At 43.5% G+C, this 25,635-nt stretch overlaps 1 protein-coding gene across 1 annotated transcript in view; it reads right to left on the reverse strand.

Annotated features, from left to right (window-relative positions):
* ALDH7A1 (aldehyde dehydrogenase 7 family member A1) overlaps window positions 1-25,635 on the reverse strand; it is a 59,607-nt gene that overhangs the window by 20,716 nt on the left and 13,256 nt on the right. The window contains exons 2-8 of the mRNA XM_040415973.1: window positions 18,233-18,286; window positions 16,158-16,223; window positions 11,981-12,061; window positions 9,642-9,765; window positions 7,633-7,765; window positions 4,817-4,861; window positions 1,263-1,340 (exon numbers count right to left, since the gene is read on the reverse strand). Of these exons, the coding sequence (XP_040271907.1) occupies window positions 1,263-1,340; window positions 4,817-4,861; window positions 7,633-7,765; window positions 9,642-9,765; window positions 11,981-12,061; window positions 16,158-16,223; window positions 18,233-18,286 (581 nt within the window). The remainder of the gene's footprint in view (window positions 1-1,262; window positions 1,341-4,816; window positions 4,862-7,632; window positions 7,766-9,641; window positions 9,766-11,980; window positions 12,062-16,157; window positions 16,224-18,232; window positions 18,287-25,635) is intronic.

Raw genomic sequence — 25,635 nt, forward strand, 5'->3', positions numbered from 1 at the left:
CACTGCAGGCAACGTTTTGGTGTCCGCCTCCAGAACGGAATGGAGACTGAACGGAGGCAAACTGATGTATTCTGAGCGGATCCTTTTCCATTCAGATTGCATTAGGGCAAAACTGATCCGTTTTGGACCGCTTGTGAGAGCCCTGAACGGATCTCACAAACAGAAAGCCAAAACACCAGTGTGAAAGTAGCCTTACTTCCAAAGGTGCCACAAAATTGTTAATCCAGAGAGAGAAAGAACCAAACCACAGTGTCCTTGCATTTAATATATGTGCTTTCAGTTACATCATTAGGGTTCCACAAGATAAACGACATTTAGGACATGGTCCCTTAGGTTTCCTCATTATAAATGTCACTTTATCCTATGAAACCATAAGGCCATGGTCAGACCATGACACATCCACATAAGTGCTCATTCAGATGGCCATATGTTCCTTGCTGTCCACAAAAATGTGGATCAATTTTTTTGCGGTCAGTTAACGAAAAAAAAGTATTGCATTCCGCATTTTTGCAGAGCCATAGACTTCAATGGGACCACGTCCCAATTTTTACTGACAAGTATGGACCTGTTTTAAATGTTTTGCGGTGCCATGGAGTGCTGTCCGCCTCTTTTGGGGCCCCACAAAAGTCAATAGTTCCGTATCTAATCTGCAAAATTACAGATAAGATGCAGAAAGCAACATACTGCCATCTGAATAAGCCCCAATACGGACTTACAATGCATCTGCGACACTTGTGAATCACTACTCCTCTATCTTGTGAAACCCCAATGACATATATGAAAGCACTCAAGGCAAGTCAGACTGTGGTGCGGTTCCTACTCTCTCTGCTCTGACTGCTCCATGGTTTCCACCCATTGTTGTATGGTAGACAGATGACACACCGTACAGGGTGCTTTTAAAGGGCAAGTGTGGGACATGATGTGCAGGTTATACTGAGGAATTAGAAATTTTCTGTGAACCCTTTAAGTAGTATATCACTATAGCCGCTTTGATTATCAGGGTCAGAAAGTGGCAAAGCAGCAGAGGAGGGGCTGGCCACAGAAAGGAGTGGAACTTGGGTGCAACAAGAGTAACAATCATGTCCTCATTGCACCAAAGGCTTAATTTGAATATTAAGAAAAAGTATCATAACTCCAGAATGGAGCCTTGGGGCAACAAAAGAAAAACTGCATTTTAAATCAGATGAACCACAGCTATGTATCAATGCAAACCGTTTGATAGGGAGGCCGCTGGTGATTCCCTTTAAACATCTTTTACTCACCCAATGTCAGCGCCACCGCAGGTTAAGGAGCAGATTGCACCTGGCAAGTTATTGTCTTCTAGCACCTGAGCAACAATTCTGAAATATGGAAATGTAATGTTAATGCAATACACTTATCAGAACCGGAAACACAGACTGTCAGGAACAATGGTGTGGCAGTGCTTGCACAGCAGGGAAATGAGCAGGTGAGCAAGGTTTATTCTTTCACTTTATAACATTCCTGGCCTTCACCACAATTTTTGGGAGGCCTCGAAAACTCTTCTGAAGGGGTTTCCAGGTTACATTAAAAAGGGGTTATCCAAGATTAATACATACCACCCAGAGTAGCCGATCCGCGGTGGTGATCATACTTACCTGGTCCCCGCCGCTGGCTTCAGTGTCTGTCACTCCCGAGCCGGCTCTTCCTCTCCCTGCAGCGCTGAAATCAGCATTCGCCGATGGGGGGGGGACAAATGACCACTACAGCCAATCATAAGCAGCAAGGGGAGCAGGTCACCGCCGCGGCCTGCGATTGGCTACAGCAGTCACATTTCCCCCCCATCAATGGATAATGATTTCAGAGCTGCATGGAAACGAAGTGCTGGCCTGTTATTAACAGAGACCGAATCCACTAGTGGGGACCAGGTAAGGCCCCTTTCAGTCGAGCGAGTTCCATGCATCAGACTCGCAGCATGAGTATGCAGCAGCTCCCGCCCTGACCTCCCAGCACTGATGGGGTCGCATAGCATTATACTGATTTATGATTCTATGTAACCCTTACAGTTCTGGAGTATATTATATAACAAGATCAATGTTCTACAATAAATTATAGAACTCTAAGGCCCCTTTAACACGGGCGAATTTTTCACGGGGGTGCAATGTGTGAGTTAAACGCATTGCACCTGCACTGAATCCGGACTCATTCATTTCTATGGGGCTGTGCACATGAGCGGTGATTTTCACGCATCACTTGTGCGTTGCGTTAAAATCGCAGCAAGCTCTATATTGTGCGTTTTTCAAGCAACGCAGGCCCCCATGGAAGTGAATGGGGCTGCGTGAAAAATCGCAATCATCCGCAAGCAAGTGCGGATGCGGTGCGATTTTCACGCATGGTTGCTAGGAGACGATCGGGATGGAGACCCGATCATTATTATTTTCCCTTACAACATGGTTATAAGGGAAAATAATAGCATTCTTAATACAGAATGCTAAGTAAATTAGGGATATAGGGGTTGAAAAAAAATATAAAAAAAAAATTAAACTCACCTTATCCACTTGTTCGTGCTGCCCGGCTTCTCTTCTTTCTTCTTCTTTAATAAGCTGGGAGAAAAGGACCTTTGGTGACGTCACTGTGCACATCACATGGTCCATCACTATGGTGATAGACCATGTGATGAGCGCAGTGACGTCACGACAGGTCCTTTTCTCCCAACTCATCAAAGAAGAAAGAAGAGAAGTCGGGCAGCACGAACAAGTGGATAAGGTGAGTTTAATATTTTTTTAATTATTTTTTTTTTTAACCCCTATATCCCTAATTTACTTAGCATTCTGTATTAAGAATGCTATTATTTTCCCTTATAACCACATTATAAAGGGAAAATAATAAAATCTACACAACACCTAACCCAAACCCGAACTTCTGTGAAGAAGTCCGGGAACACCTAACCCAAACTTCTGTGAAGAAGTCCGGGTTCGGGTACCAAACATGCCAATTTTTCTCACGCGCGTGCAAGACGCACTAAAATGCTTTGCACTTGCGCGGGAAAATGCACCCGCTTCCTATCCGGCCCTCACACGCAATGCCCGTGTCAAAGAGGCCTAAGGGTTACATAGCATTATAAATCAATATAATGCTATGGGATCTCCGTCAGTGCTGGGAGGTCAGTGCAGGAGCTGCTGCATATTCACGCTGCGAGTCCGATGCGTGAAACTCGCTCGTCTGAAAAGGGCCTAAGTGTTATTGCCACTGCAGGTCGGCCCACTCTAGGCAGTCTGTAGTAGTCTTGGCTAACCCCTTTAAGTCATTAGCTTTAAGCCTTATTTACACGTCTGAGTTCCATCAGTGACTGAGCCAAAATCAGGATTGGAGCCTCCACAGAGATAAGGTATAAGGGAAAGATCTGCACCTGTTCTGTGTTTAGAGCCGCACCTGGTTTTGGCTCACAGTCACTGGTGGAAATCACTGACCGAACAGACGTGTAAATGAGGCATTAATGTGTATAGAATTGTCAGTTTGTATTATACTTTACTCACTAAAGGCGTTGAGTAGGCAGTGCCAGAATCCTTCCCCCATTCCTGGTGCATATGTCCTTTACAGATGGTCCATAGCCATAACTGGGGTAAGGATTCTAGCACTGGTTAAAGAACGCCCATGGTGGTGGTGGTGCACTCTGGAAGACAGCACTGCTTAGTGGACAGGGTCATGTGACCAGACTGCCAATCTCAAGATACAGTCAACACAGGTAAGTAAAGAACTGTATTACAAACTGACAGCTCTAGACACATAAAAATTACCTAAACTTATCATAGCTCGGAAAACCCCTTTAAAGGGGTTGTCTCATTTCAGCAACTAGCATTTATCCTGCAGACAATGTTAATACAAGGCACTTACTAATGTACTGTGATTGTCCATGTTGACTCCTTTGCTGGAATGATTCATTTTGCCGTCACATTATACACTACTCAAATCCAGGGGTTACGACCACCCTGCAATCCAGCAGCGGTGGACGTGCTTGCACACTATAGGAAAAGGCGCTGATCTTTCTGGTGGCTGGGAATGTGGGAGCGGGCATAGGCATGCATGCACAGAAGCTCCACTCCCAGCAACCTCATATCTGCCCTGCAGCGGTGGCCATAACCCCTGCGAACGAGCAGTGTATAATAAGATGGAAAAACTAATCAAGCCAGCATATAAGGCAATATGGAGACTCTCAATACATTAGTAAGTGCCTTGTATGAACTTTCTCAGGATGGCAGAGAGCAGGAGACATGGCAGCAGGAAGGAAATCTACAGACCTCACTCAGTAAAGGGATGTCTACCCTGCCTGCCTGCGTAGCTTAGCCATTAGAGTCGAGATATGACTTTTATAAATACAGCAAAAATGTACATGTATATGTCTTAATTATGAATTATATCGTTTATTTTATGCCATGGATCACCAATTATGACCTTTGTTTCCCATGGAGAGCAAAAATGACTAACACAGAATTAAAAGCTAGTTTCTTTTTCTGGAGGAATGTCTTAAGGCAAAGCAGTGGGGAGCCCGATTACCGGAGCCTCACCTTCTTTCCCCCGATAGGACACTATATGTGGGGCGACACCGTTCTGTTCTATAGTATATAAAGCTTAACCAACAGAAGTCAAAAAGGATTTTCAATCCTCTTATGTGCAGTCTTATTTGCAATTGAAGTAGAAAACACACACCACCAAAACCTCTTACCCTTTTGATATGAATAAACCTAGCGAGTAGATTTGGGTGGAAAGGATTAAACGGCGTAAACAGCGGTACTGGAAAAAAAAAAAAAAAAGGCTTCACGAAATATGAATCAGTCAGCGTAATAATGATAACACTTACTTGGTCACTGCCACACTGGTCAGAGATGTGGTGGGAGCACCCTTCCTAAACGACACAAATACATAAGAATATTTTAATAAGGAGATCAGAGAGTCCAAACATCTAATAAATAAATATAACTAAATCTAACAAAAGGGATATAAAATGAGGCGATCTAGCATCGAGAAAAAATAAAAAATAAATAAAAAGGGCTAAAGGGAGACTTTTGCCTAAGAAGCTATTCACAGTTGGATGTAGGGCTTCAATACACAGCTTACAACATACTGTAGTTTGATATGCAGATCTGTGGCTGCTTTAAGCTGAAAACGTACTTTTTAAAATTATGTAAATTAGGTGTTCAGAGCAGAGAGGGCAAGCGGTAACCCCTCAGTGCGCCAACCTTCTGTCCCTCTTCTCACTACATGCCTCCGTCCTCTTGCTGATTGACCGAGCCAGGCGCATGCACAGTACAGCTTTTTGTTCCCGAGCAGGAATGAGATGCTGTACTGCACGTGCACCAGATTCTGTCCATAGGAGTCAAAGGTTCAGACCGTCCGTGGTTCCATTACGCGGCTCCGGAGGTTCCATGTCCGCGGCTGCGGACAAGACTAGGCATATTCTATTAGGGTTGCAGCCTTGTGCGATTCGCACACAGCCTGTATCCGTGTTTTGCAGATCCGCAAAACACTACGGTCATCTGAATGCACCCTCACTCTGACTGGAAGACTAGAAAGTATGGGGGAGATTTCTCAAGCCGATATAAAGAAAGACTGGCTTAGGTGCCCATAGCAACCAATCAGATTTCACCTTTCATTTTCCAAAGGAGCTCTGACAAATGAAAGGTGGAATCTGATTGGTTGCTATGGGAACTAAGCCAGTTTTCCTTTTTATCACTCTTGATAAAGCTCCCCCTATGTGCCCAGTTTTAGGTTTATGCACACCCGCACAGGTTCACTCTATGAACACAGATAATTTTCCATGGAACCAATGGAACATGCCACAATTTTCAAGGACTCCAACAGAGGAACCTCCATGAACCTATGAATTCATACAAAGCAGAGCTGTAAGGCTAAATGCACACGATCAGGATTGCGTGCAGATTTTCCGCACCGTAGGTCGTGTACATTGTACTCTATGGAGAATTTCAAATTCTCAATGCACACGATGCAGATTTTTCCCCCGCGGATTTTGACCTGTGGTGCAGATTTTAAAATCCGCAGCATGTCAATTTATTTTATTTTTCCTGACTGGATTTTCTTCATTCACTTAGGAAAATCCGCACCAATTGATGCAGATTGACCGCACGGATTTGTCTGCGAACACCTGCAGATTTCAGTGTGGATTCTCCGCACATGAATCCTGAACGTGTGCATGTACCCTAATATGGCTCTGGGAATATGCTGAAGCTTTCATAAACTCACAGGTTTAGGATGGGTCGACATGACCATACACGTCACATAGCGAGTGACGCCTACGTCGCAAGCAATCACAACTAATGCAATTCAAAGGGGTCAGGCTGCAACCTGCAAGATGCTGAACTTCTGAGAGAAAGGCGTCACATGTCCAGTTCACAGTCTGCAGTCGGTTGCTTTTTAGGCCAATAAAAAGTGTCAAAAGTAAAGTTTACATTTGGAGCCATTTCATGCGTTGTATCCAGAGGTCTTGTTTTTCACACAAGCTTCATTCACTTCTATGGAACAGAACATGATGCGATTTCTCCTGAACGCAGGAAATGAAATGATGCGTGAAAAAAGACGGTCATGTGCACACAGACCCATCGAAATTAATGGGTCAGGATGCTGTGCGTTTGCTTCACCCATCGCACTCGGACGGAAAACTTCAGTCATTTGGTCAGTTATTTCCATGGTTTATTGTGAGCAAAAACCAGTAGTGAGGCCTACTCCGAGATCGGGTGTAATGGAAGGATCTTGGCTTTGGCTCACAATAAGGGCTCGTTCACATGAACGTGTGCTGCCCGTTGCCGTATTGCGGACCGCATTTGCGGATCCGCAATACACGGGCACCGTTCCGTGGCCATTCCGCATCACGGATGCGGACCCATTCATTTCAACGGGTCCGCAAATACGGAGATGTAGAACGGTGCGGAATGGAAGAACGGAACACTACGGAATGCTTTCTGGGGTTCCGTTCCGTGCTTCCGCAACACAAAAAGATAGAACTTGCTCTATCTTTTTGCGGAACGGAAGGATCGTGGACCCATTCAAGTGAATGGGTCTGCGATCCCCACGGACAGTGTCCGTGCATTGTGGACCGCAATTTGCGGTCCACAGCACGGGCTTCACATGAGCCCTAACTGATAGAAATAATTGACCAAATAACCGAAGTGTGAACTTGAGCAAATTTTCTGTCCAGGTGCAATGGGTGAAGCAAACGCACAGCATCCGGACTGAATCCTGACCCATTCATTTCAATGGGTCTGTGCACATGAGCGTCTTTGTCACGCATCATTTCATTTCCTGTGTTCCGAAAAAAAAATTGCAGTCTATATTGAACATAACTGCCAAATAACTGACGTGTGAAGGCAGCAGGCTTGGGAGATGAGGCCGCAGCACGGCAAACATGCCTCTCGGTATGTTTGCCGTCCTGTGGCCGGACCTCCGTCCTGTCCCCATTATAGTGAATGGGGCCGGAGCGGATTTCCAGCGGCACACATGGGCAAGCATTAGTATGGATTCGGCAGGCTTGAAAACCCGTTCCGGTCATCTAAATGGGGTTGTGTCTGTAGCAAGCATATGAATTTCTTCAAGCCCCATTTACATGAAATTTCTGCAACAAATCTGCTACGTGTGAGTTCACCCTATATAGTTATTTCTTACCATAGACAGACATCGCCACAGACGAGAGCAAGAGCATTGTTCCAACCATACACAGCAACTGGAAAATTGAAGGCAGTGATAATTCCCACCAGTCCTACAGGATTCCACTGTTCTATCAGCGCATGCCCGGGTCCTAAATTACAATATAAGAGAGTCCATCAGTTCATCCAGATAACTTAACGGTAGAATACTACTTCAAATCTAGTCAAAACTTTTATTCCAGACACATTAATGGATGAAAACTTCCATTACTTTAGGACAGGGGTCAGCAACCTCTGGCACTCCAGCCGTTGTGAAACTACAACTCCCAACATGTATACTTGCTCTGCTTAGAACTCCCATAGGAATGAATGGAGCATGCCGGGAATTGTAGTTTCACAACATCTTGAGTGCCAAAGGTTGCTGACCCCTGTTTTAGGAGGTCACACACCCTGCTCTTCACATGAGCTCCAGCGCTGAAACATCCGATGCATAGTGGACAGAGCTGGAGATTTTTCATCTATGTACGGTAGTTGAATGAGTGCTTGTTCTTTGCGATGCAAGTCATAGTTGATTAACTTTCCTTAACTCTTTATTGGGGTTTGGGGGGGGGGGGGGAACAGCAATTCCGTCTTTTTACATTTTCAATTTTGCAGTGGTCACTGTGTGGCATAAATAACACGATAACTTGATTCTTTAGGCCCTTAAAGGGGTTGTGCGGTGCAAAGATATTGAAGACCTATCATCAGGATAAGTCATCGATATCAAATCGGAAGGGGTCCAACTCTAGGTCAGCTGTTTGAAGAGGTAGGAGCCCTTGTGCAAGTGCAGCTTCTGCTTTAAAATAACTTGTGCGCTGTCTCCTTTACAATTGTAATTACAATGAACGCCACTACCTCTTCAAACATCTGATCGGCTTTTGTATCCCAGGATCCATCAGTTTTTTATTTTTCTTTCTACAGTGCTGTGCAAGAGCTTGATTTTTGGGGGAAGAATTGTAGCTTTCATTGGAACCAATTTGGGGTACATGAGACTTTTTGATTCCTTTTTTCCTTCTCTTGTTTTCTCTTTTTTTACGCTGTTCACCACCATGTGTAAATAACAGTTGTGGGGACATCAATTATGTGGAGGGAGGTTTTATTTTTCCCATAAAAAAAAAATCTTTTGTAGGGAAAAATGTGTATCTTTTTAAACTTGTGGATCTTTTCATAAAACTTTATTGAATTCTCATTTACAACTTTTATTAGGAACTTTGACATGTGATTGATTGCATTATTTTGAAGGTTGAAAAAACAAAAGCCAGGCAAACTATTAGGCCGTGCCTCTGCCATGGCCTAATAGACCACACACAGGAGGCAGACCCGGGGACCTTCGTTAGACCCCCAGCTGCCATGTAAAGGCATCAGTACCCTGTGATGGTATTCGCAGGGGTGCTGATGGGTGACAGAGGAAGCCCTCTCCCTCTGAAATCACAGATGACACTATTGACCTCGGGGCTAAACAGCTGGAATTGGAGGTTAGAGGCAGGAGCGGCTGTCACTGACGAAGAAAACATTGAAGGGATTCCTGAAGAGATCTAGAGGACTATTGCTACAGGCGGGGGAAAAAGGCTGCTTTTGAAAGTCACATAGCAAAAGTCTGTGTGCAACCCCAGTCAAAGTGCACCGCAAGGTCTTATGAACAATGGCCACCTCCTCAGACAACATAAAGAATTTGTAAAGCTTGAGAGAAATATGCAGCTACGTGCAAACATTGGACAGACTACCCAGGGCTAACTGCTCAGCATTAACAAGCATTGTAAGTGCAGTAATTACATGGAATAAACTACATTTCAATTTCTTGTGGGTCTGATATTTTAGAACATAGGAGTAAACCACCAGTTTTATTTCAAACCCGGAGAACGTGTTCAAGCGACAAAACTCAGAAGTAACACTTATCAACAGGATCACAGGGCAGAACATCATGCAGGAGGCTGTATGCCAGAACAGGGAGTCCTGGTGGCTCAGATATGATCCCCTAAAAGAACTTACTTTCTGATGGCAATATGGGTCCACCAATGATACGGGAAAGGCCTACGGCATAGTCACATATATCAATGTATTCTTGGACTTCACCAACACCTTCCACCAGAATCTTTCCCATTTCCAAAGATTCCTGGAAAAATATATAAAATGTATTACATCCGAAACTTCAGAGATAAGAGATACCACTGAATTAAAGGGGTTTCTGGGACTAAAACATCAATGCCCTATCTGGAAGCACAACACTACACATGGTTTTGCTGCTCAGTCCTGGAATTGGGTGGAGTTGCAATACCGGGCATAGCTGCTACAAGATGTGCCTGGTAAACATGGGGACAGCGTCTGCTGCAACACCGCAGCCCCTTCGGCGAGATGATTAGCAGGGTTGGATTATTGCCGATCTGATATTAATAGCCTAGTTTAAAGGGGTTGTCCACGTTATTTCTAATTGATGACCTATCCTCAGGACAGGTCATCAATAGGGATGAGCGAATCGACTTCGGATGACACATCCAAAGTCGATTCGCATAATACTTCGTTTGAATACTGTACGGAGCGAGCGCTCCATACAGTATTAAAATGTATTGGCTCAGATGAGCCGAAGTTATAACTTCACGAAGTCTTGCAGGACTTCGCATAATACATTTCATAAATTAATTTCTACTGTAAAAAAACATTTCCAGAACTCTGGTTCAGTTCCAAGGTACCACTTAGAACCGAACCAGAGTTCAGGAAATGGTTTTTTGCAGTAGTAATTATTTTATGAAGTTATTATGCGAAGTCCTGCAAGACTTCGTGAAGTAATAACTTCGGCTCATCTGAGCCAATACATTCTAATACTGTACGGATTGCTCGCTCTGTACAATATTCAAACAAAGTATTATGCAAATCGACTTTGGATGTTTCATCCGAAGGCGATTCGCTCATCCCTAGTCATCCATATCAGATCGGCGGGGGTCTGACCCCCAGCATCCCCATCAATCAGCTGGTTGAAGATAAGGCCGCACGCCATGCCAGCACAGCCTTTTCTTCATTGTTTACCTGCTCGCTGTTGCAACAGCAGCGGTGAGCAGGAGTAAAACCAAAGCCGTCCCAATCATTTCAATGGGACTGCTCATTCCTATACACTTGAATAGAAACGAGCCGCCTCTTAATAAAGTAAGCGCATCTCACTCTAGCGCACAGGGGATCAAGACTCAAGTATGGGAACACCAGTCTTGATAAATCTCCCCCACGGACTGGTAGACTGGTATTAGGGGCCAGCCCTTCCGTTCCGCAAAATCTGGAATGCACACAGCCAGTGTCCGTGTTTTGCAGATCAGCGATTTGCGGACCGCAAAACATCCAACAGTCGTGTGCATGAGCCCTTAGGCCCTATTCACACAACCATATTTCTAGTCTGCATCTGATCTGCATTTTTCGCGGATTGGATGCAGACCCATTCATTTCAATGAATCCGCAAAAAATGCAGACAGCACACCGCGTGGTGTCCACATCCGCATATCCATTCCATAGTCCCGCAAAAAAGATAGAACATGTCCTATTCTTGTCCGTTTTGCAGACAAGAATATGCTTGATTACAAAGGATCCACAGAAAAACAAACAAACAAAAAAAAAAAATGATGCAACATGGACATCACCCGTTTTCTTTGCAGATAAGCATTTTGCGGACCGCAAGATACTTACGGTCGTGTGAGTGCACCCTTAACATAAGGGCTCATGCACATGACCGTATTTTTGCTCCGCATCTAATCCGCATATTTTGCAGAATGGATGCGGACCTATTTATTTCAATGGGTCCACAAAAAATGAGGACAGCACCCCTATGTGCATTCTCATAACCGTAGTTTTGGTCCACATTAGATCCGCATTCTTTGCGGATAGGATACAGACCCATTCATTTCAATGGAGCAGCAAAAAATGCGGACAGCACACCGTGTGCTGTCCACATTCGTATGTTCATTCCGTAGCCCCACAAAAAAAAGACAGAACATGTCCTATTCCTGTGTGTTTTGCAGACAAGGATAGGCATTGTTACCATGGATCGGCAAAAAATTTAAATAAAATGGATGTAACACAGACGTCATCCGTATTTTTTGCGGATCAGCATTTTGCGAACCGCAAAATACATACAGTTGTGTGAATGCACCCTAAGAAGAAGGATATAAAGCATGATCCCTTTATACAAATAACAGATTGTACCTGATGCAAGCAGCATTCTGATATTTTGCACTATTGGGGATGCATCAGATTTCTGCATGAATCAACTAGAATCTGTAAAACCCGTAACCCACTATTCTACTGATTGTCAAGTCATTGTTTATTTAGTTTAGATCCACTTTGTGTACCAGATGTCCTAAAATTTTGATCTTTTTTCGGAGAGCATCACCAATTTGGCGCACTATTTCTCCACGTTTAGGAGCGGGAATCTGTGAGAAAAATAAAATAGAATGAAAGAATGAGTAAAGAAGTATTATTTTATTAGTTACCAACACAACAGAATCAATATAAAAAAAATAAAAAAAAATATATTAGATATATATATATATATATATATATATATATATATATATATATATCTATCTATCTCTATATATATCTCTATCTATCTATATATATATATATATATATATATATATATATATATATATATATATATATATATATATACACACACACACATACACTGCTCAAAAAAATAAAGGGAACACTTAAACAACACAATGTAACTCCAAGTCAATCACACTTCTGTGAAATCAAACTGTCCACTTAGGAAGCAACACTGAGTGACAATCAATTTCACATGCTGTTGTGAAAATGGGATAGACAACAGGTGGAAATTATAGGCAATTAGCAAGACACCCCCAATAAAGAAGTGGTTCTGCAGGTGGTGATCACAGACCACTTCTCAGTTCCTATGCTTCCTGGCTGATGTTTTGGTCACTTTTGAATGCTGGCGGTGCTTTCACTCTAGTGGTACCATGAGACGGAGTCTACAACCCACACAAGTGGCTCAGGTAGTGCAGCTTATCCAGGATGGCACATCAATGCGAGCTGTGGCAAGAAGGTTTGCTGTGTCTGTCAGAGTAGTGTCCAGAGCATGGAGGCGCTACCAGGAGACAGGCCAGTACATCAGGAGACGTGGCGGAGGCCGTAGGAGGGCAACAACCCAGCAGGACCGCTACCTCCGCCCTTGTGCAAGGAGGAACAGGAGGAGCACTGCCAGAGCCCTGCAAAATGACCTCCAGCAGGCCACAAATGTGCATGTGTCTGCTCAAACGGTCAGAAACAGACTCCATGAGGGTGATATGAGGGCCCGACGTCCACAGGTGGGAGTTGTGCTTACAGCCCAACACCGTGCAGGACGTTTGGCATTTGCCAGAGAACACCAAGATTGGCAAATTCGCCACTGGCGCCCTGTGCTCTTCACAGATGAAAGCAGGTTCACACTGAGCACATGTGACAGACGTGACAGAGTCTGGAGACGCCGTGGAGAACGTTCTGCTGCCTGCAACATCCTCCAGCATGACCGGTTTGGCATTGGGTCAGTAATGGTGTGGGATGGCATTTCTTTGGAGGCCCGCACAGCCCTCCATGTGCTCGCCAGAGGTAGCCTGACTGCCATTAGGTACCGAGATGAGATCCTCAGACCCCTTGTGAGACCATATGCTGGTGCGGTTGGCCCTGGGTTCCTCCTAATGCAAGACAATGCTAGACCTTATGTGGCTGAAGTGTGTCAGCAGTTCCTGCAAGACGAAGGCATTGATGCTATGGACTGGCCCGCCCGTTCCCCAGACCTGAATCCAATTGAGCACATCTGGGACATCATGTCTCGCTCTATCCACCAACGTCACGTTGCACCGCAGACTGTCCAGGAGTTGGCAGATGCTTTAGTCCAGGTCTGGGAGGAGATCCCTCAGGAGACCATCTGCCACCTCATCAGGAGCATGCACAGGCGTTGTAGGGAGGTCATACAGGCAAGTGGAGGCCACACACACTACTGAGCCTCATTTTGACTTGTTTTAAGGACATTACATCAAAGTTGGATCAGCCTGTAGTGTGTTTTTCCACTTTAATTTTGAGTGTGACTTCAAATCCAGACCTCCATGGGTTGAAAAATTTTATTTCCATTTTAAATTTTTATGTGATTTTGTTGTCAGCACATTCAACTGTAAAGAACAAAGTATTTCAGAAGAATATTTAATTAATTCAGATCTATTGTGTTATTTTTGTGTTCCCTTTATTTTTTTGAGCAGTATATATATATATATATATATATTTTTTTTTTTTTTTACACTAAGAACAGAAGATTTTAAAGGGACATTAAACCTGTATATTTGCTGCACAGTTATTAAAAGTCGATATGGCTTTTCACAATTTCCTTGTAACAATAGTTGCTTAAAAGGGAATGTGTCACCTATAATTAGAACCTGATCGTCACACATATTCATTTTTCCTAACCTGTTTTTTACTTTCCGATTGCATATTTTTAAAGGGATTCTGTCATCAGAATATAGTCCTATAACCTAAACATATGGCGAGGTCCCTAGTAATACACAGAATCCTAAAGTGACCTTATCAAATGCGCCTGTGGCTCTATAATCATATAAAACAGGTTTATATAACCTGTCACTCAGGTCAAAATGTGTCCAAGGGGATGTCTCACGATGCAGGGTGCCGAACTGCAGCCATCTCCTTTCGGTGCCCAGCGCCGCCTTCTGAATTGAAATCTCCGCCCTCCCTTCCATTAGAGCCGCCTACCTCAGTTCATCGTTCACTCCTGGCAGCGGCCTCGTTATGCGAAGTGCGCATGCACCGGCCGGCGCACTTCGCTAGAACCTGCCTTGGCCGCCCGATTACAGTCTGTAATCGGGTGGCCAAGGCAGGTTCTAGCGAAGTGCAATTCAGAAGGCGGCGCTGGGCACCGAAAGGAGGTGGCTGCAGCCGGGCACCCTGCATCGTGAGACGTCCCCTTGGACACATTTTGACGTGAGTGACAGGTTATATAAACCTGTTTTATATGATTATAGAGCCACAGGGGCATTTGATAAGGTCACTTTAGGATTCTGTATATTAGTAGGGACCTCGCCATATGTTTAGGTTATAGGCCTAAATTCTGATGACAGAATCCCTTTAATTCTATTTCCTGAACATGATTATAGGACAGCCATCTTGCCTGGGCTGCTGTTAACAGCATTAAGGCCTCTTCCACACGGGCGTTGCGGGAAAATGTGCGGGTGCGTTGCGGGAACACGCGCGAGTGCAAAGCATTGTAATGTGTTTTGCACTCGCGTGAGAAAAATCGCGCATGTTTGGTACAGGGTGGTCGTAACCATGGAAACGAGCAGTGCATAATGTGATGGAAAAATGAATCCAGCCAGCAAAAAAGGCAATATGGACAATCACAATAAATTAGTAAGTGCCTTGTATTAACTTCCTCTACATGATAAATGCTATTTGCTGAAGTGAGACAACCCCTTTAAAAGTATAATTTACATATAGAATTATTTTACACAGAAACTTGATTTGGGATACTGTTACATTATTCACATTTGCTCAGTATTTTGAAAAAAAAAAAAAAAAAAAAGCAGAGAGGATCCCAAACACAGAAAAAGTATCATGAAAACCTATGTATATGCTTTTGGTTTTGGTTTAAAAAAAAAAAAAAAGGCTCAAATGGCCAAATGTTACACATTTGAAAGTTGCCTAACTTTCCATCAATAAAATATAATAAAAAAGTTATTCTGACTAACAAAATTATCCGCTCCATTCAATGTATGAGACAGACGCTTGCACTGCTGCTCTATTAATCACAGCGGAGCTGGCTGAGTATTTCCAGTAGGTCCCTCGGAAATATCCAGCAGATCTCACAGAGATGAATGAAGCGGCAATGTGCACCCCCCCCCCCCCCCCCAATTGAATGGACCTGTAAAAGGGAAACTTACTTACCTGCTTTCAGCGTCTGCTCCCCGATCCTTCTCCTCCCGGCCTGCAATGCTCCACTGTGCTCCCTCGCTGTAAGCATCCGAGTTGACGCTACTTGTAGCCAATCACTGGCAACAGCGATAACCAGATCTCCTTGCATCATGTGACCATTCGTCATGATGTAAGGGGAACCAGTCACTGCCGTGGCCAGTGATTGGCTGGTGGTGGCATCAAATCTGATGTTTAGAGCGACGCAGCACAGCGGGGCATCGCAGGCCGGGAGGAGAAGGAGCGGGGAGCCAGCGCCAGGTAAGCTTCCCTTTACAGGTCTAGCCAATAGCACTACCCCAACATTCTTACACAACCCCTTTAAAAGGCTGAAATATTCTTCTTCTTGTTTCGATGTCTGCACAGAGTTTGGTGACGTGTAGACATTAGACCTGCCAAGCAATTTACAATGTTACAGAAATCGGAGACTGACTGCCCCACTGCTTTGTAGGAGAGTTAGGAGTCTGTCAGAGAGCAGATTCCAAAAGCCATGAGTAGAAGTGCAAATACAGCTTAGGACCCTAATATTTTAGTCCTTTTTTATCTACTCACGTCTGCCCAAATCTTCCAGGCTTCTTTTGCCTTAGTGACGGTTTCATTATATTCTTCAAGTGTAGCCTGAAAAAGAGAAGTATACAATAATTATAAATTAGGTGGACATAGCGCTAACATACAGGTACATGTACATCTATCCAGGCATCGCAGGTAAAGCAGTCACATAGAAGTACCTGCTTTGTTGCCTTTCTAGGTTCAGACCGTCCCTATACTAGCCCCTTAAGGACCTCCGCCGTATATGTATGGCAGAAGTCCAGTCCCCAAACATGGCGCCCGCTCGCACGTGCATCAGGCACCATAGCCACCGGGTTTCTACTATTTTAAATAGCAGAGACCCGCTGCTATGGTGCCCGCTGCACGTCGTCAAATGTGACCACAGCATCTGATCAGTCCGGAAGCGAAAGTCGCTCGCTTCCACTCCGGTAACAGCGTTCCCCGACTGAGATCGGGGAACCCGTTACATCTCTGAAATAGCCCGAAGCCTCAAACAGGCTTCGGAGCTTATTTCAAGAATATACCAATACAGGCCACTAGGTGGCAGCATTGTATTGTTAGATTGTAAATGAAGTCTTCAATGATGGCTTTATAACCATCAATGAACACAATGGGCAATCTAATGATTGCCAGTTATTGCCACCCAAGGGGACTTAAAAAAAAAAAAAATATAACCCCTGGATACATTTTTCACAAAGTCCCCCTCATTCATGGAAGTTCAGCCCGGCGGCTTCCCTTGGAGCTAGGAGGCTGAGACTTGCAGGGATGGTAGAAGGGGACTTGGACTCCAATATATATATATATATATATATATATATATATATATATATATATATATATATATATATATATATATATATATATATATATATATATATATATATATATATATATATATATATATATATATATATATATATACACACACACACACACACACACACAGACCAAAAGTTTGGACACACCTTCTCATTCAAAGAGTTTTCTTTATTTTCATGACTATGAAGGCATCAAAACTATGAATTAACACATGTGGAATTATATACAAAACAAACAAGTGTGAAACAACTGAAAATATGTAATATTCTAGGTTCTTCAAAGTAGCCACCTTTTGCTTTGATTACTGCTTTGCACACTCTTGGCATTCTCTTGATGAGCTTCAAGAGGTAGTCCCCTGAAATGGTCTTACAACAGTCTTGAAGGAGTTCCCAGAGATGCTTAGCACTTGTTGGCCCTTTTGCCTTCACTCTGCGGTCCAGCTCACCCCAAACCATCTCAATTGGGTTCAGGTCCGGTGACTGTGGAGGCCAGGTCATCTGGCGCAGCACCCCATCACTCTCCTTCATGGTCAAATAGCCCTTACTTTCAAAGTTTTCCCAATTTTTCGGCTGACTGACTGACCTTCATTTCTTAAAGTAATGATGGCCACTCGTTTTTTTTTTTACTTAGAATTTGTATTATGGCAAGAAAAATGCAGCTAACAGTCTATTCAGTAGGACTATCAGCTGTGTATCCACCTGAATTCTCCTCAACGCAACTGATGGTCCCAACCCCATTTATAAGGCAAGAAATCCCACTTATTAAACCTGACAGGGCACACCTGTGAAGTGAAAACCATTTCAGGGGACTACCTCTTGAAGCTCATCAAGAGAATGCCAAGAGTGTGCAAAGCAGTGATCAAAGCAAAAGGTGGCTACTTTGAAGAACCGAGAATATGACATATTTTCAGTTGTTTCACACTTGTTTGTTTTGTATATAATTCCACATGTGTTAATTCATAGTTTTGATGCCTTCAGCGTGAATCTACAATTTTCGCTAATGTCTGCCAGCTTAATACCCATTTTCAGTTGACAGAAACCCTTTAAAAAGTAAGAACCCGAGAATTGACTTGTCCAGTATAAACTCTGCAAGCGGTAATTTCAGAAGTTAAAATTCAGCATTTAAAATTTTATATTCTTTCAAACTTTCACTTACCTGGAAACACCTCTGGTGCAGGACACCCATTACCAATATCATGGTGGAAAGGTATACATTTACAAAACAATAACCACTAGTAAGGACCCTTTCCTCTACATTACCTGTCTGACTCTGGCGATCGGTAAATTGCTAGCCGGACAATAGGACGTCACAACCTGGAAAAAATATATATACACATACTTATTCTAAGAAAATAATAAACACCTTCTATACATTGTCATATATAACGCCCCCCCCCCCCCCCCCTTCATTTATCATCACATACAGAGCAGCAATTCTTAGTACATGTGGGCTCATAGTCGCCCAGTTTCAGGTGGGATCTACCTGCAATAAAAAGGTGATCATTACTTACCGGTCATATCCCACGCAGACGCTCAGGATCTCCCGGCCGGGATCTGTTTACCCGGCTGCAGTGGTGACGTCAGGTCATCATATTTCATGATAACTAGATTTTCATACCATTTTTACTTATTTAGAGCTGCTTGCAGTTGGGGGACATTGCATATTACATGGTCGCTGCGGCTTAGTAAAGGGTCAAACCACAGAATTTACAGTTTTAGTCTAGAGTTGCACTATAACATTATTACTGAAATGGTGAGTATAAGAAATCAATTATTAACCTTTTATGTCAAATATTAGCAAGGTAACTACAGAAGGATAACCTTTTAGCTCCAAAGGGCAAGACATTACAACTAATGCAGTGATGTAGAAAACGAGAGAAACACCTCAATTTACGACAAAAGCATGCCAATCAGGGTTTTAACAAAATATAACACCTAGTCTGGGTTCATTTTGGCTATTTTGGTAGTATTTTTATTGCATTTTAAGGTGTCTAAGTCCTTGGAGCCTCCATTGCACTGGCCTATAGAAGGATCCTATGATGGGTCCAGTTTTAGACCGAAAAAGGCTCTGTTCACATTTGTGTTGGGGTTTATATTACTTTAAGAACAATAGAAACGAAATATACCCCCCTAAGGGCTCATGCACACGACCATATGTATTTTGTGGTCCGCAAAACACGGATCACGTCCGTGTGCATTCCGTATTTTGCGGAACGGAACAGCTGGCCCCTAATATAACATTATTATCCTTGTCCGCTGTTTTTTGGCTGAACGGACATACAGAAATGGAATGCACACCGAGTAACTTCCGTTTTTTGGGGGGGACCTTTTGAAATTAATGGTTCCGCATACGGTCTGAATAAAAAACAGGGAACGGACATAGAAAGAAAATACATTCGTGTGCATGAGCCCTAAGGCCTTATTCACAAGGCAGTGATTTCCATCAGTGATTTTCAGGCAAATACAGGTGCGGGTCTAAACACAGAACAGAAGCAGATCTTTCCCTTATACCTTATGTCTGTGGAGGCTCCACTCCTGGCTTTGGCTCACAATCACTGATGGAAATCACTGACCAAAACTCGGACGTGTGAATGAGGCATAAGGCCTTACACACAAGTCAGTGATTACCAGACAGCACACGCAGCCATTCACACATCCGTGTTTTAGCACAGTCTGTGGTTTTAGCTTGGAAGCATGTGAAAATGAAAAAAAGATGGGGCTTAGGCCTCATGCACACGACCGTATTTTGTTTCCTTGTCCGTTAGTTTTTTTTGCTGATAGGATGCGGACCCAATTATTTTAATGGGTCTGCAAAAAATTGCGGACAGCACACCAGTGTGCATGAGGCCTAAAGTAACATTTTGTTCTAAATCCTATAAAATGCTTGGTGGGTCAAAATGCTCATCACATTTCTCATTTCCTTGAGGGGTGTAGTTTCTAAAATAGGGTCACTTTTTGGGAGCTTCCTTTCTAGTGGTACCTCACGGTTGCCATGGCACCCAAAAACTATTCCAGCAAAATCTGTCCTCCAAAAACCACATGGCACGCCTTCCGTGCTGATGCACATGAAGATCTTTACGACCACATATGGGGTGTTTCTGTAAACCGCAAATTCGGAGTAAGGGTCCATTCAGACATCCGTAGTGTTTTGCGGTCTGCAAATTGCGGATGGCAAAACACTGACGCCGCACATCGCCGGCACTTAATAGAGGATTCCTATTCTTGTCCGCAGCTGTGGACAAGAATAGGACATGCTCTATTTTTTTTTGCAGAGCCGCGGACCGGAAATGCGGACAGTACAGTGTGCTGTCCGCATCCACATTTCCGGTCCGTAGTCCCGAACTTCCGGTCCGCGGCTCTGCAAAAAAAAAAAAAAAAGCATGTCCTATTCTTGTCCGCAGCTGTGGACAAGAATAGGAATCCTCTATTAAGTGCCGGCGATGTGCGGCGTCCGTGTTTTCCGGCATCTTTTCTACGGACGTCTGAATGGACCCTAATAGATACTGAGGTTTGTTTTGCTGTTAATCCTTAACCCCTTCACTACCGAGCCACTTTTCACGTTAAATTCCAGGCCGATTTTTGCAAATCTGACATGCATCTTTTTATGTACTAATAACTTTGGAACGCTTTTACTTATTCAAGCCGTTCTGAGATTGTTTTCTCGTGACACATTGTACTTCATGACAGTGGTAAATTTGAGTCGATATATTTCACCTTTATTTATAAAAGAATCCAAAATTTGGAAAAATTTTCAATTTTTTAAATTTGAATCTCTCTACTTTTAAGACAGATAGTAATACCTCATTAAATAGTTATCAGTGAACATTTCCCATATTTCTGCTTTATTTTGGCATAATTTTTTTAATGTAATTTTATTTCCTTATGACGTTAGAAAACTTAGAATTTTAGAAGCAATTGTTGAAATATTTAACAAAATTTCCAAAACCATTTTTTTAAGCACCAATTCAGTTATAAAGTGATTTTGAGGGGCTTTCATAATGGAAACCACCCATAAATGACCCCATTTTAGAAACTACACCCCTCAAATTATTCAAAACTGATGTTACAAACTTTGTTAACCCTTGAGGTGTTTCACAAGAGTTAAAGGAAAATGGAGGTGAAGTTTCAAAATTAAATTTTTTGGGTAGATTTATGGGAGTCAATTTTTTCTTGCAAGACAGCAAGGGTTAAAAGCAAAATAAACCTCAATATACATTACTCTGATTCTGCAGTTTACAGAAATACCCCATATGTGGTGGTAAACTGATCTATGTGCACGTGGCAGTGGTCAGAAGGAAAGGAGCGCTATATGGATTTTGAGAGGCAGATTTTGCTAGGGTACTGAGCACTTTGACTCCCTAAACATTTTACAGAATTTGGAAACACTTAGCTCTAAAAATAAAAGTTTCTTTTTTTCCAATAAAATGTTGTTTTAACCTAAAATTTTTCATTTTCACAAGAGCTAACAGGAGAAAAAGCATGCCATAATTTGTTACCCATTTTCTCCTGAATATGGCATCCCCCCATATGTGGTGGTTAACTGCTGGGGGGCACATGGCAGGATTCAGAAAGGAAGGAGCGCCATATGGCTTTTGAAGTAGATTTTGATGGGTTTTTATTTTTTGAGTCATTGTCTTATGTAGGGGCTCATTTTTTGAAGGATGAGGTGACGTTTCCATTGGTACTATTTTGGGGTACATAAGACTTTGATTGCTTGGTCACATGTCACATGTGAGGCAAGGTAACAAAAAATGTCTGTTTTGGCTTTTTTTGTGATATTCTTATAGAGCAGGTTGTTACGGACGTGGCGATAACAAAAATAAAAATACACACATTGTAACCCAACACAGTGAAAGCCTTTTTAAGCAGAGTGAAATTTTGTTTTTGTGTTAGTTTTCCGAGAACCATATTTTATTTTTATTTTTTTGGGCGGGTCTTAGGTAGGGGCTCAATTTTTGCGGCATGAGATGACAGTTTTGTTGGTACCACTTTGGGATACATATGCCTTTTTGATCGCTTGGTTTTACACTTTTTGTGAGGCAAGGTGACTAGAAAATGGCTGTTTTGGCACTGTTTTTTTTTTTTGTTTTTTTACGGCAGCCAGAGCACGCCAGAACCTATTATCACCGACCTCAATGTGGATGCTAAAATGGACTTGCCGTACCTCCATTTGACCTATGTGCACAGACCTGCCTGTACCCTATTTTATAGAAGCCTAATAAACTGGACGTTTTATCTTGGAATTGGTGAGTGCCGCTGTCTCCTTCTCATCTCTCTCCTGAATACACTATTGTGTTTATCTCAGCAGAGCACCACCGTATCCATTTGCTGAACCGCATTACCTGTGTCTCCCTTGCAATCCTGCATACTGGTCAGGTGTAGCAGTGCCGGCAGCGCTTTCTCCTCTTAATTATTTTTTTTACGGCATTCACCTGATGGGGTGTATCAGGTTATATTTTTATAGAGCCGGTCGATACGGACGCAGTGATACCTAATAATTCTACTTTTTTTTTTACCTATTTGTTAAAATTAATTTTGGGAAAAAGACGCTTTCTTTTTTTTTTTTTGCTTAAAACTTTATTTTTTGTCCCACTCTAGGACTTCAACTTTTGGGGGTCTCATCCCATTTACAATGCATTACAATACTTCTGTATTGTAATGCACTGGCTGTAAGTGTATTACCAGTGAAAAACACTTCAGCCTGCTTCCTGTGAGATTCAAGGCTCACACGGATGGCAGCCACGATGCCTAAGGAAGGCATTGGGCTGCAATCCAAGCCATCGGGTCCCCGTCACAGCAGCGTGGGGAACTGATGGCCGCTCTCTCCCTCCCTATAAATCGAACGTGCTGCGGTCAGCGCTGACTGTGGCACATCTAGGGTTAATGCGCTGGCATCAGTGTTTTCATCTATGCCGACACATACAGCAGGGGTCCGGCTATCAGTCACTGCCGGACCCCTGCAGCTGATCGGGCGGGCACAGCTCTTGCACCCGCCCGATCAGCGCGCTGTAGTACTACGGCGCTGGTATTTTAAAGACAGTAGCCAGCGACGTACAGCGCTTGTACTATACGGGTTAATGTGTTACAGCAATAAATGGATTAAAATGGAAAATCTGCAAAAAAAATTTAGGGGGACATTTATTAAGACCGGCGATTTAGATGACAGTCTTAGTCCCTCTGCGTTGCTGGTGAATGCGCCAAAGTTATGTGGACGTGCAGGCCTCTACATAGCTTTGGCGCTTCCTCCAGCAGGCCGTGCGACATACTAAAATCTATGCCAGTTCCCTTGCTGGCGCAGATTGAAGTCATTTTCCACGCCAAAAACCGGTGTGATGATAAATTAGAGGGGCCTGCCCTCTTCCCTGGCACTTGGGAAAAGTGGTGCGAGTGTCAAAAAGTCGCAGATTTTGCCACAAATAACCATTGTGACAAGTTCTGCGATAAGCCAAAAAGTGCTGTATAATTCATAATAACGGTCCCACATAATTTTTACATTTCACCTCCATTTTGCTCAAAGTTTCTAAAATCAGTTTTAAATAATCTGAGGGGTGTAGTTTCTAATATTGAGCTTCTTAAAGTCTCTTCAGAATTGAATTGGTCCTTAAAAAAACTCAGTTTTGAAATGTTTCTCTTTTTAAGCCTTCTAACAAAAAAAAAAACAAAAAAAAAACCACATTTACCAAAGGATGCTGTGAAGGAAGTCATACCTACTCCATTTTGTTCCTCTCACCTCACAGTGGGCTCTTTCCCTCCTTCCTTAAACTCAATTATTCTCATGCTGAAGTTTGCATCTTGACATTATCTTTAGACTAGAATGTTCTAAACTCAAGGCTGAGTATTTTGTCTTTACTTCTGAGAGAAAGTTCGTAATAGTTCCACTCCTTTTTGGCCTAAAGCCATTATGATATGCTGTTGGTACATAGGCACACATGTTGAAATTAAATTGAAGGTCATTTTATGGAGAGCACAACTCCCTGCGTCTCTGAGGATTTGTTTCCCGAGCGGCTCAACTGGCCTCATCGTCACATTGGTAGAGCCGATAACGCTCACAGCAAACGTGGTGGCCGACTGGACCACACACAGGATGGCTTTTATCCATAAGGCCTCCTCACCAGGACAGACAGACCCTCCTAAGCAGCTGCATGGTAAGAATCTTTTTCTTACAAATATTTTCCTCTGTATCTATAATGTCCAGTGATGATGGTAAAGACTAACTGACCCTGCAGTTGAGACAATCTGTGGACGCCGGGGTTCACTTTTAAGTGATCAGTTAAAGCAGGGATGCCCAACCTGCGGCCCTCCAGCTGCTGAAAAACTACAACTCCCAGTGTGCCCTGATAGCTGCAGGCAGTCCAGGCATAATGGAAGTTGTAGTTTTGCAACAGCTGGGGGGGGGCCGCAGGTTGAGCACGCCTGGGTTAAAGTGTTTCATGGCTGTGTCTTGGTAAGTGTCTCTCGGCGTTCCCAGAGTACAGCGAGCAATGTAGCCTCATCAGAGAACTAGCAGACTGTATGAATGTACATTATTGTCAGTCAGTAAAATAACTGTTAGGACTATATATAGTAATGTATTCTTTACCTTTTTGGTGGGTCGCAGTATGGTAGTGCCAAAGAAATTAATACGGTCTGGTATCCTAATTTATGACTCAAATCTCCACCAGAACAGATGTCCTGTGATCGATGTCAGTGTGCTGTTGAGGCAGCATTTGATGTGAGAAATGGTCAGTTCTATGTAATAAGTACCAGTAAAGATGTAGTTAGACTCTTATAGGGATTGTCTGAGTTCAGAGCTGAACCGAGACTAGGGCTGCAACGATTCATCGATGTAATTGATGCAAAAAAATAAATTAAATCGAGTATTCGTTTAAATCGCGTGACCACGGAGCGCGAGTGAAGTGAAGCCTTTCACTCACCGGCCCGTGGCCTCCCGCCGGCACCGCGCTGCAGGGCCTTGTGTGCACACATAGTCAGTGCGCTGGATGACGTTGCGAGAGACGTCAGGTCCGTCCCAGTGCATGCTGGGAAGAAGACGCGGTCCGTTTTTCTGCGGACTCCATGTCAGCGCACTGCCAGGAAAGGTTAGTATAAAGTTAGCACTAGCAGGGGCCCGAATCTGCCGGGGGGGAGAGTTCGTGATTTGAAGGGGGCACCTGTGATTTGAAGGGGCTGATGGCGCTGGGGGACATGGATGGCAATGGCATGGAGCCGCTGATGATAACTGATGGCACTGGGGGAGTGGGATACATGGCAATTGGCAATGGATGGCATGGAGGCACTGGGGGATTGGGGGACATGAAAATGGATGACATGGAGGGGCTGATGACACTAGGAGTGGGGGACATGGCATGGAGGGGCTGATCTAATAGCAGTGTGGGACATCACATGGCAATGGATGGCATGGAGGCACTGGGGGAGTGGGGGACATGGCAATGCATGGCATGGAAGGGCTGATGGCACTGGGGTGGGGGGAGAGCTGAAGGCACTAGGGGAAAGGAGCTGATGGCACGGGGGGGGGGGGAACTGATGCACTTTGGCTGATCACACAGGGTGGAACGAAGGGCTTTGGGGACTGATGGCAGGGGGTCTGATGAGTTTTTATAAAGGAAAACAGTCTATTAATTCATTTTTTCTTATTAGAGTACTCGATTATTCGTAAAAATAAT

Source organism: Bufo bufo, chromosome 2, assembly GCF_905171765.1.
Source record: "Bufo bufo chromosome 2, aBufBuf1.1, whole genome shotgun sequence".
Classification (NCBI taxonomy): Eukaryota; Metazoa; Chordata; class Amphibia; order Anura; family Bufonidae; genus Bufo; species Bufo bufo.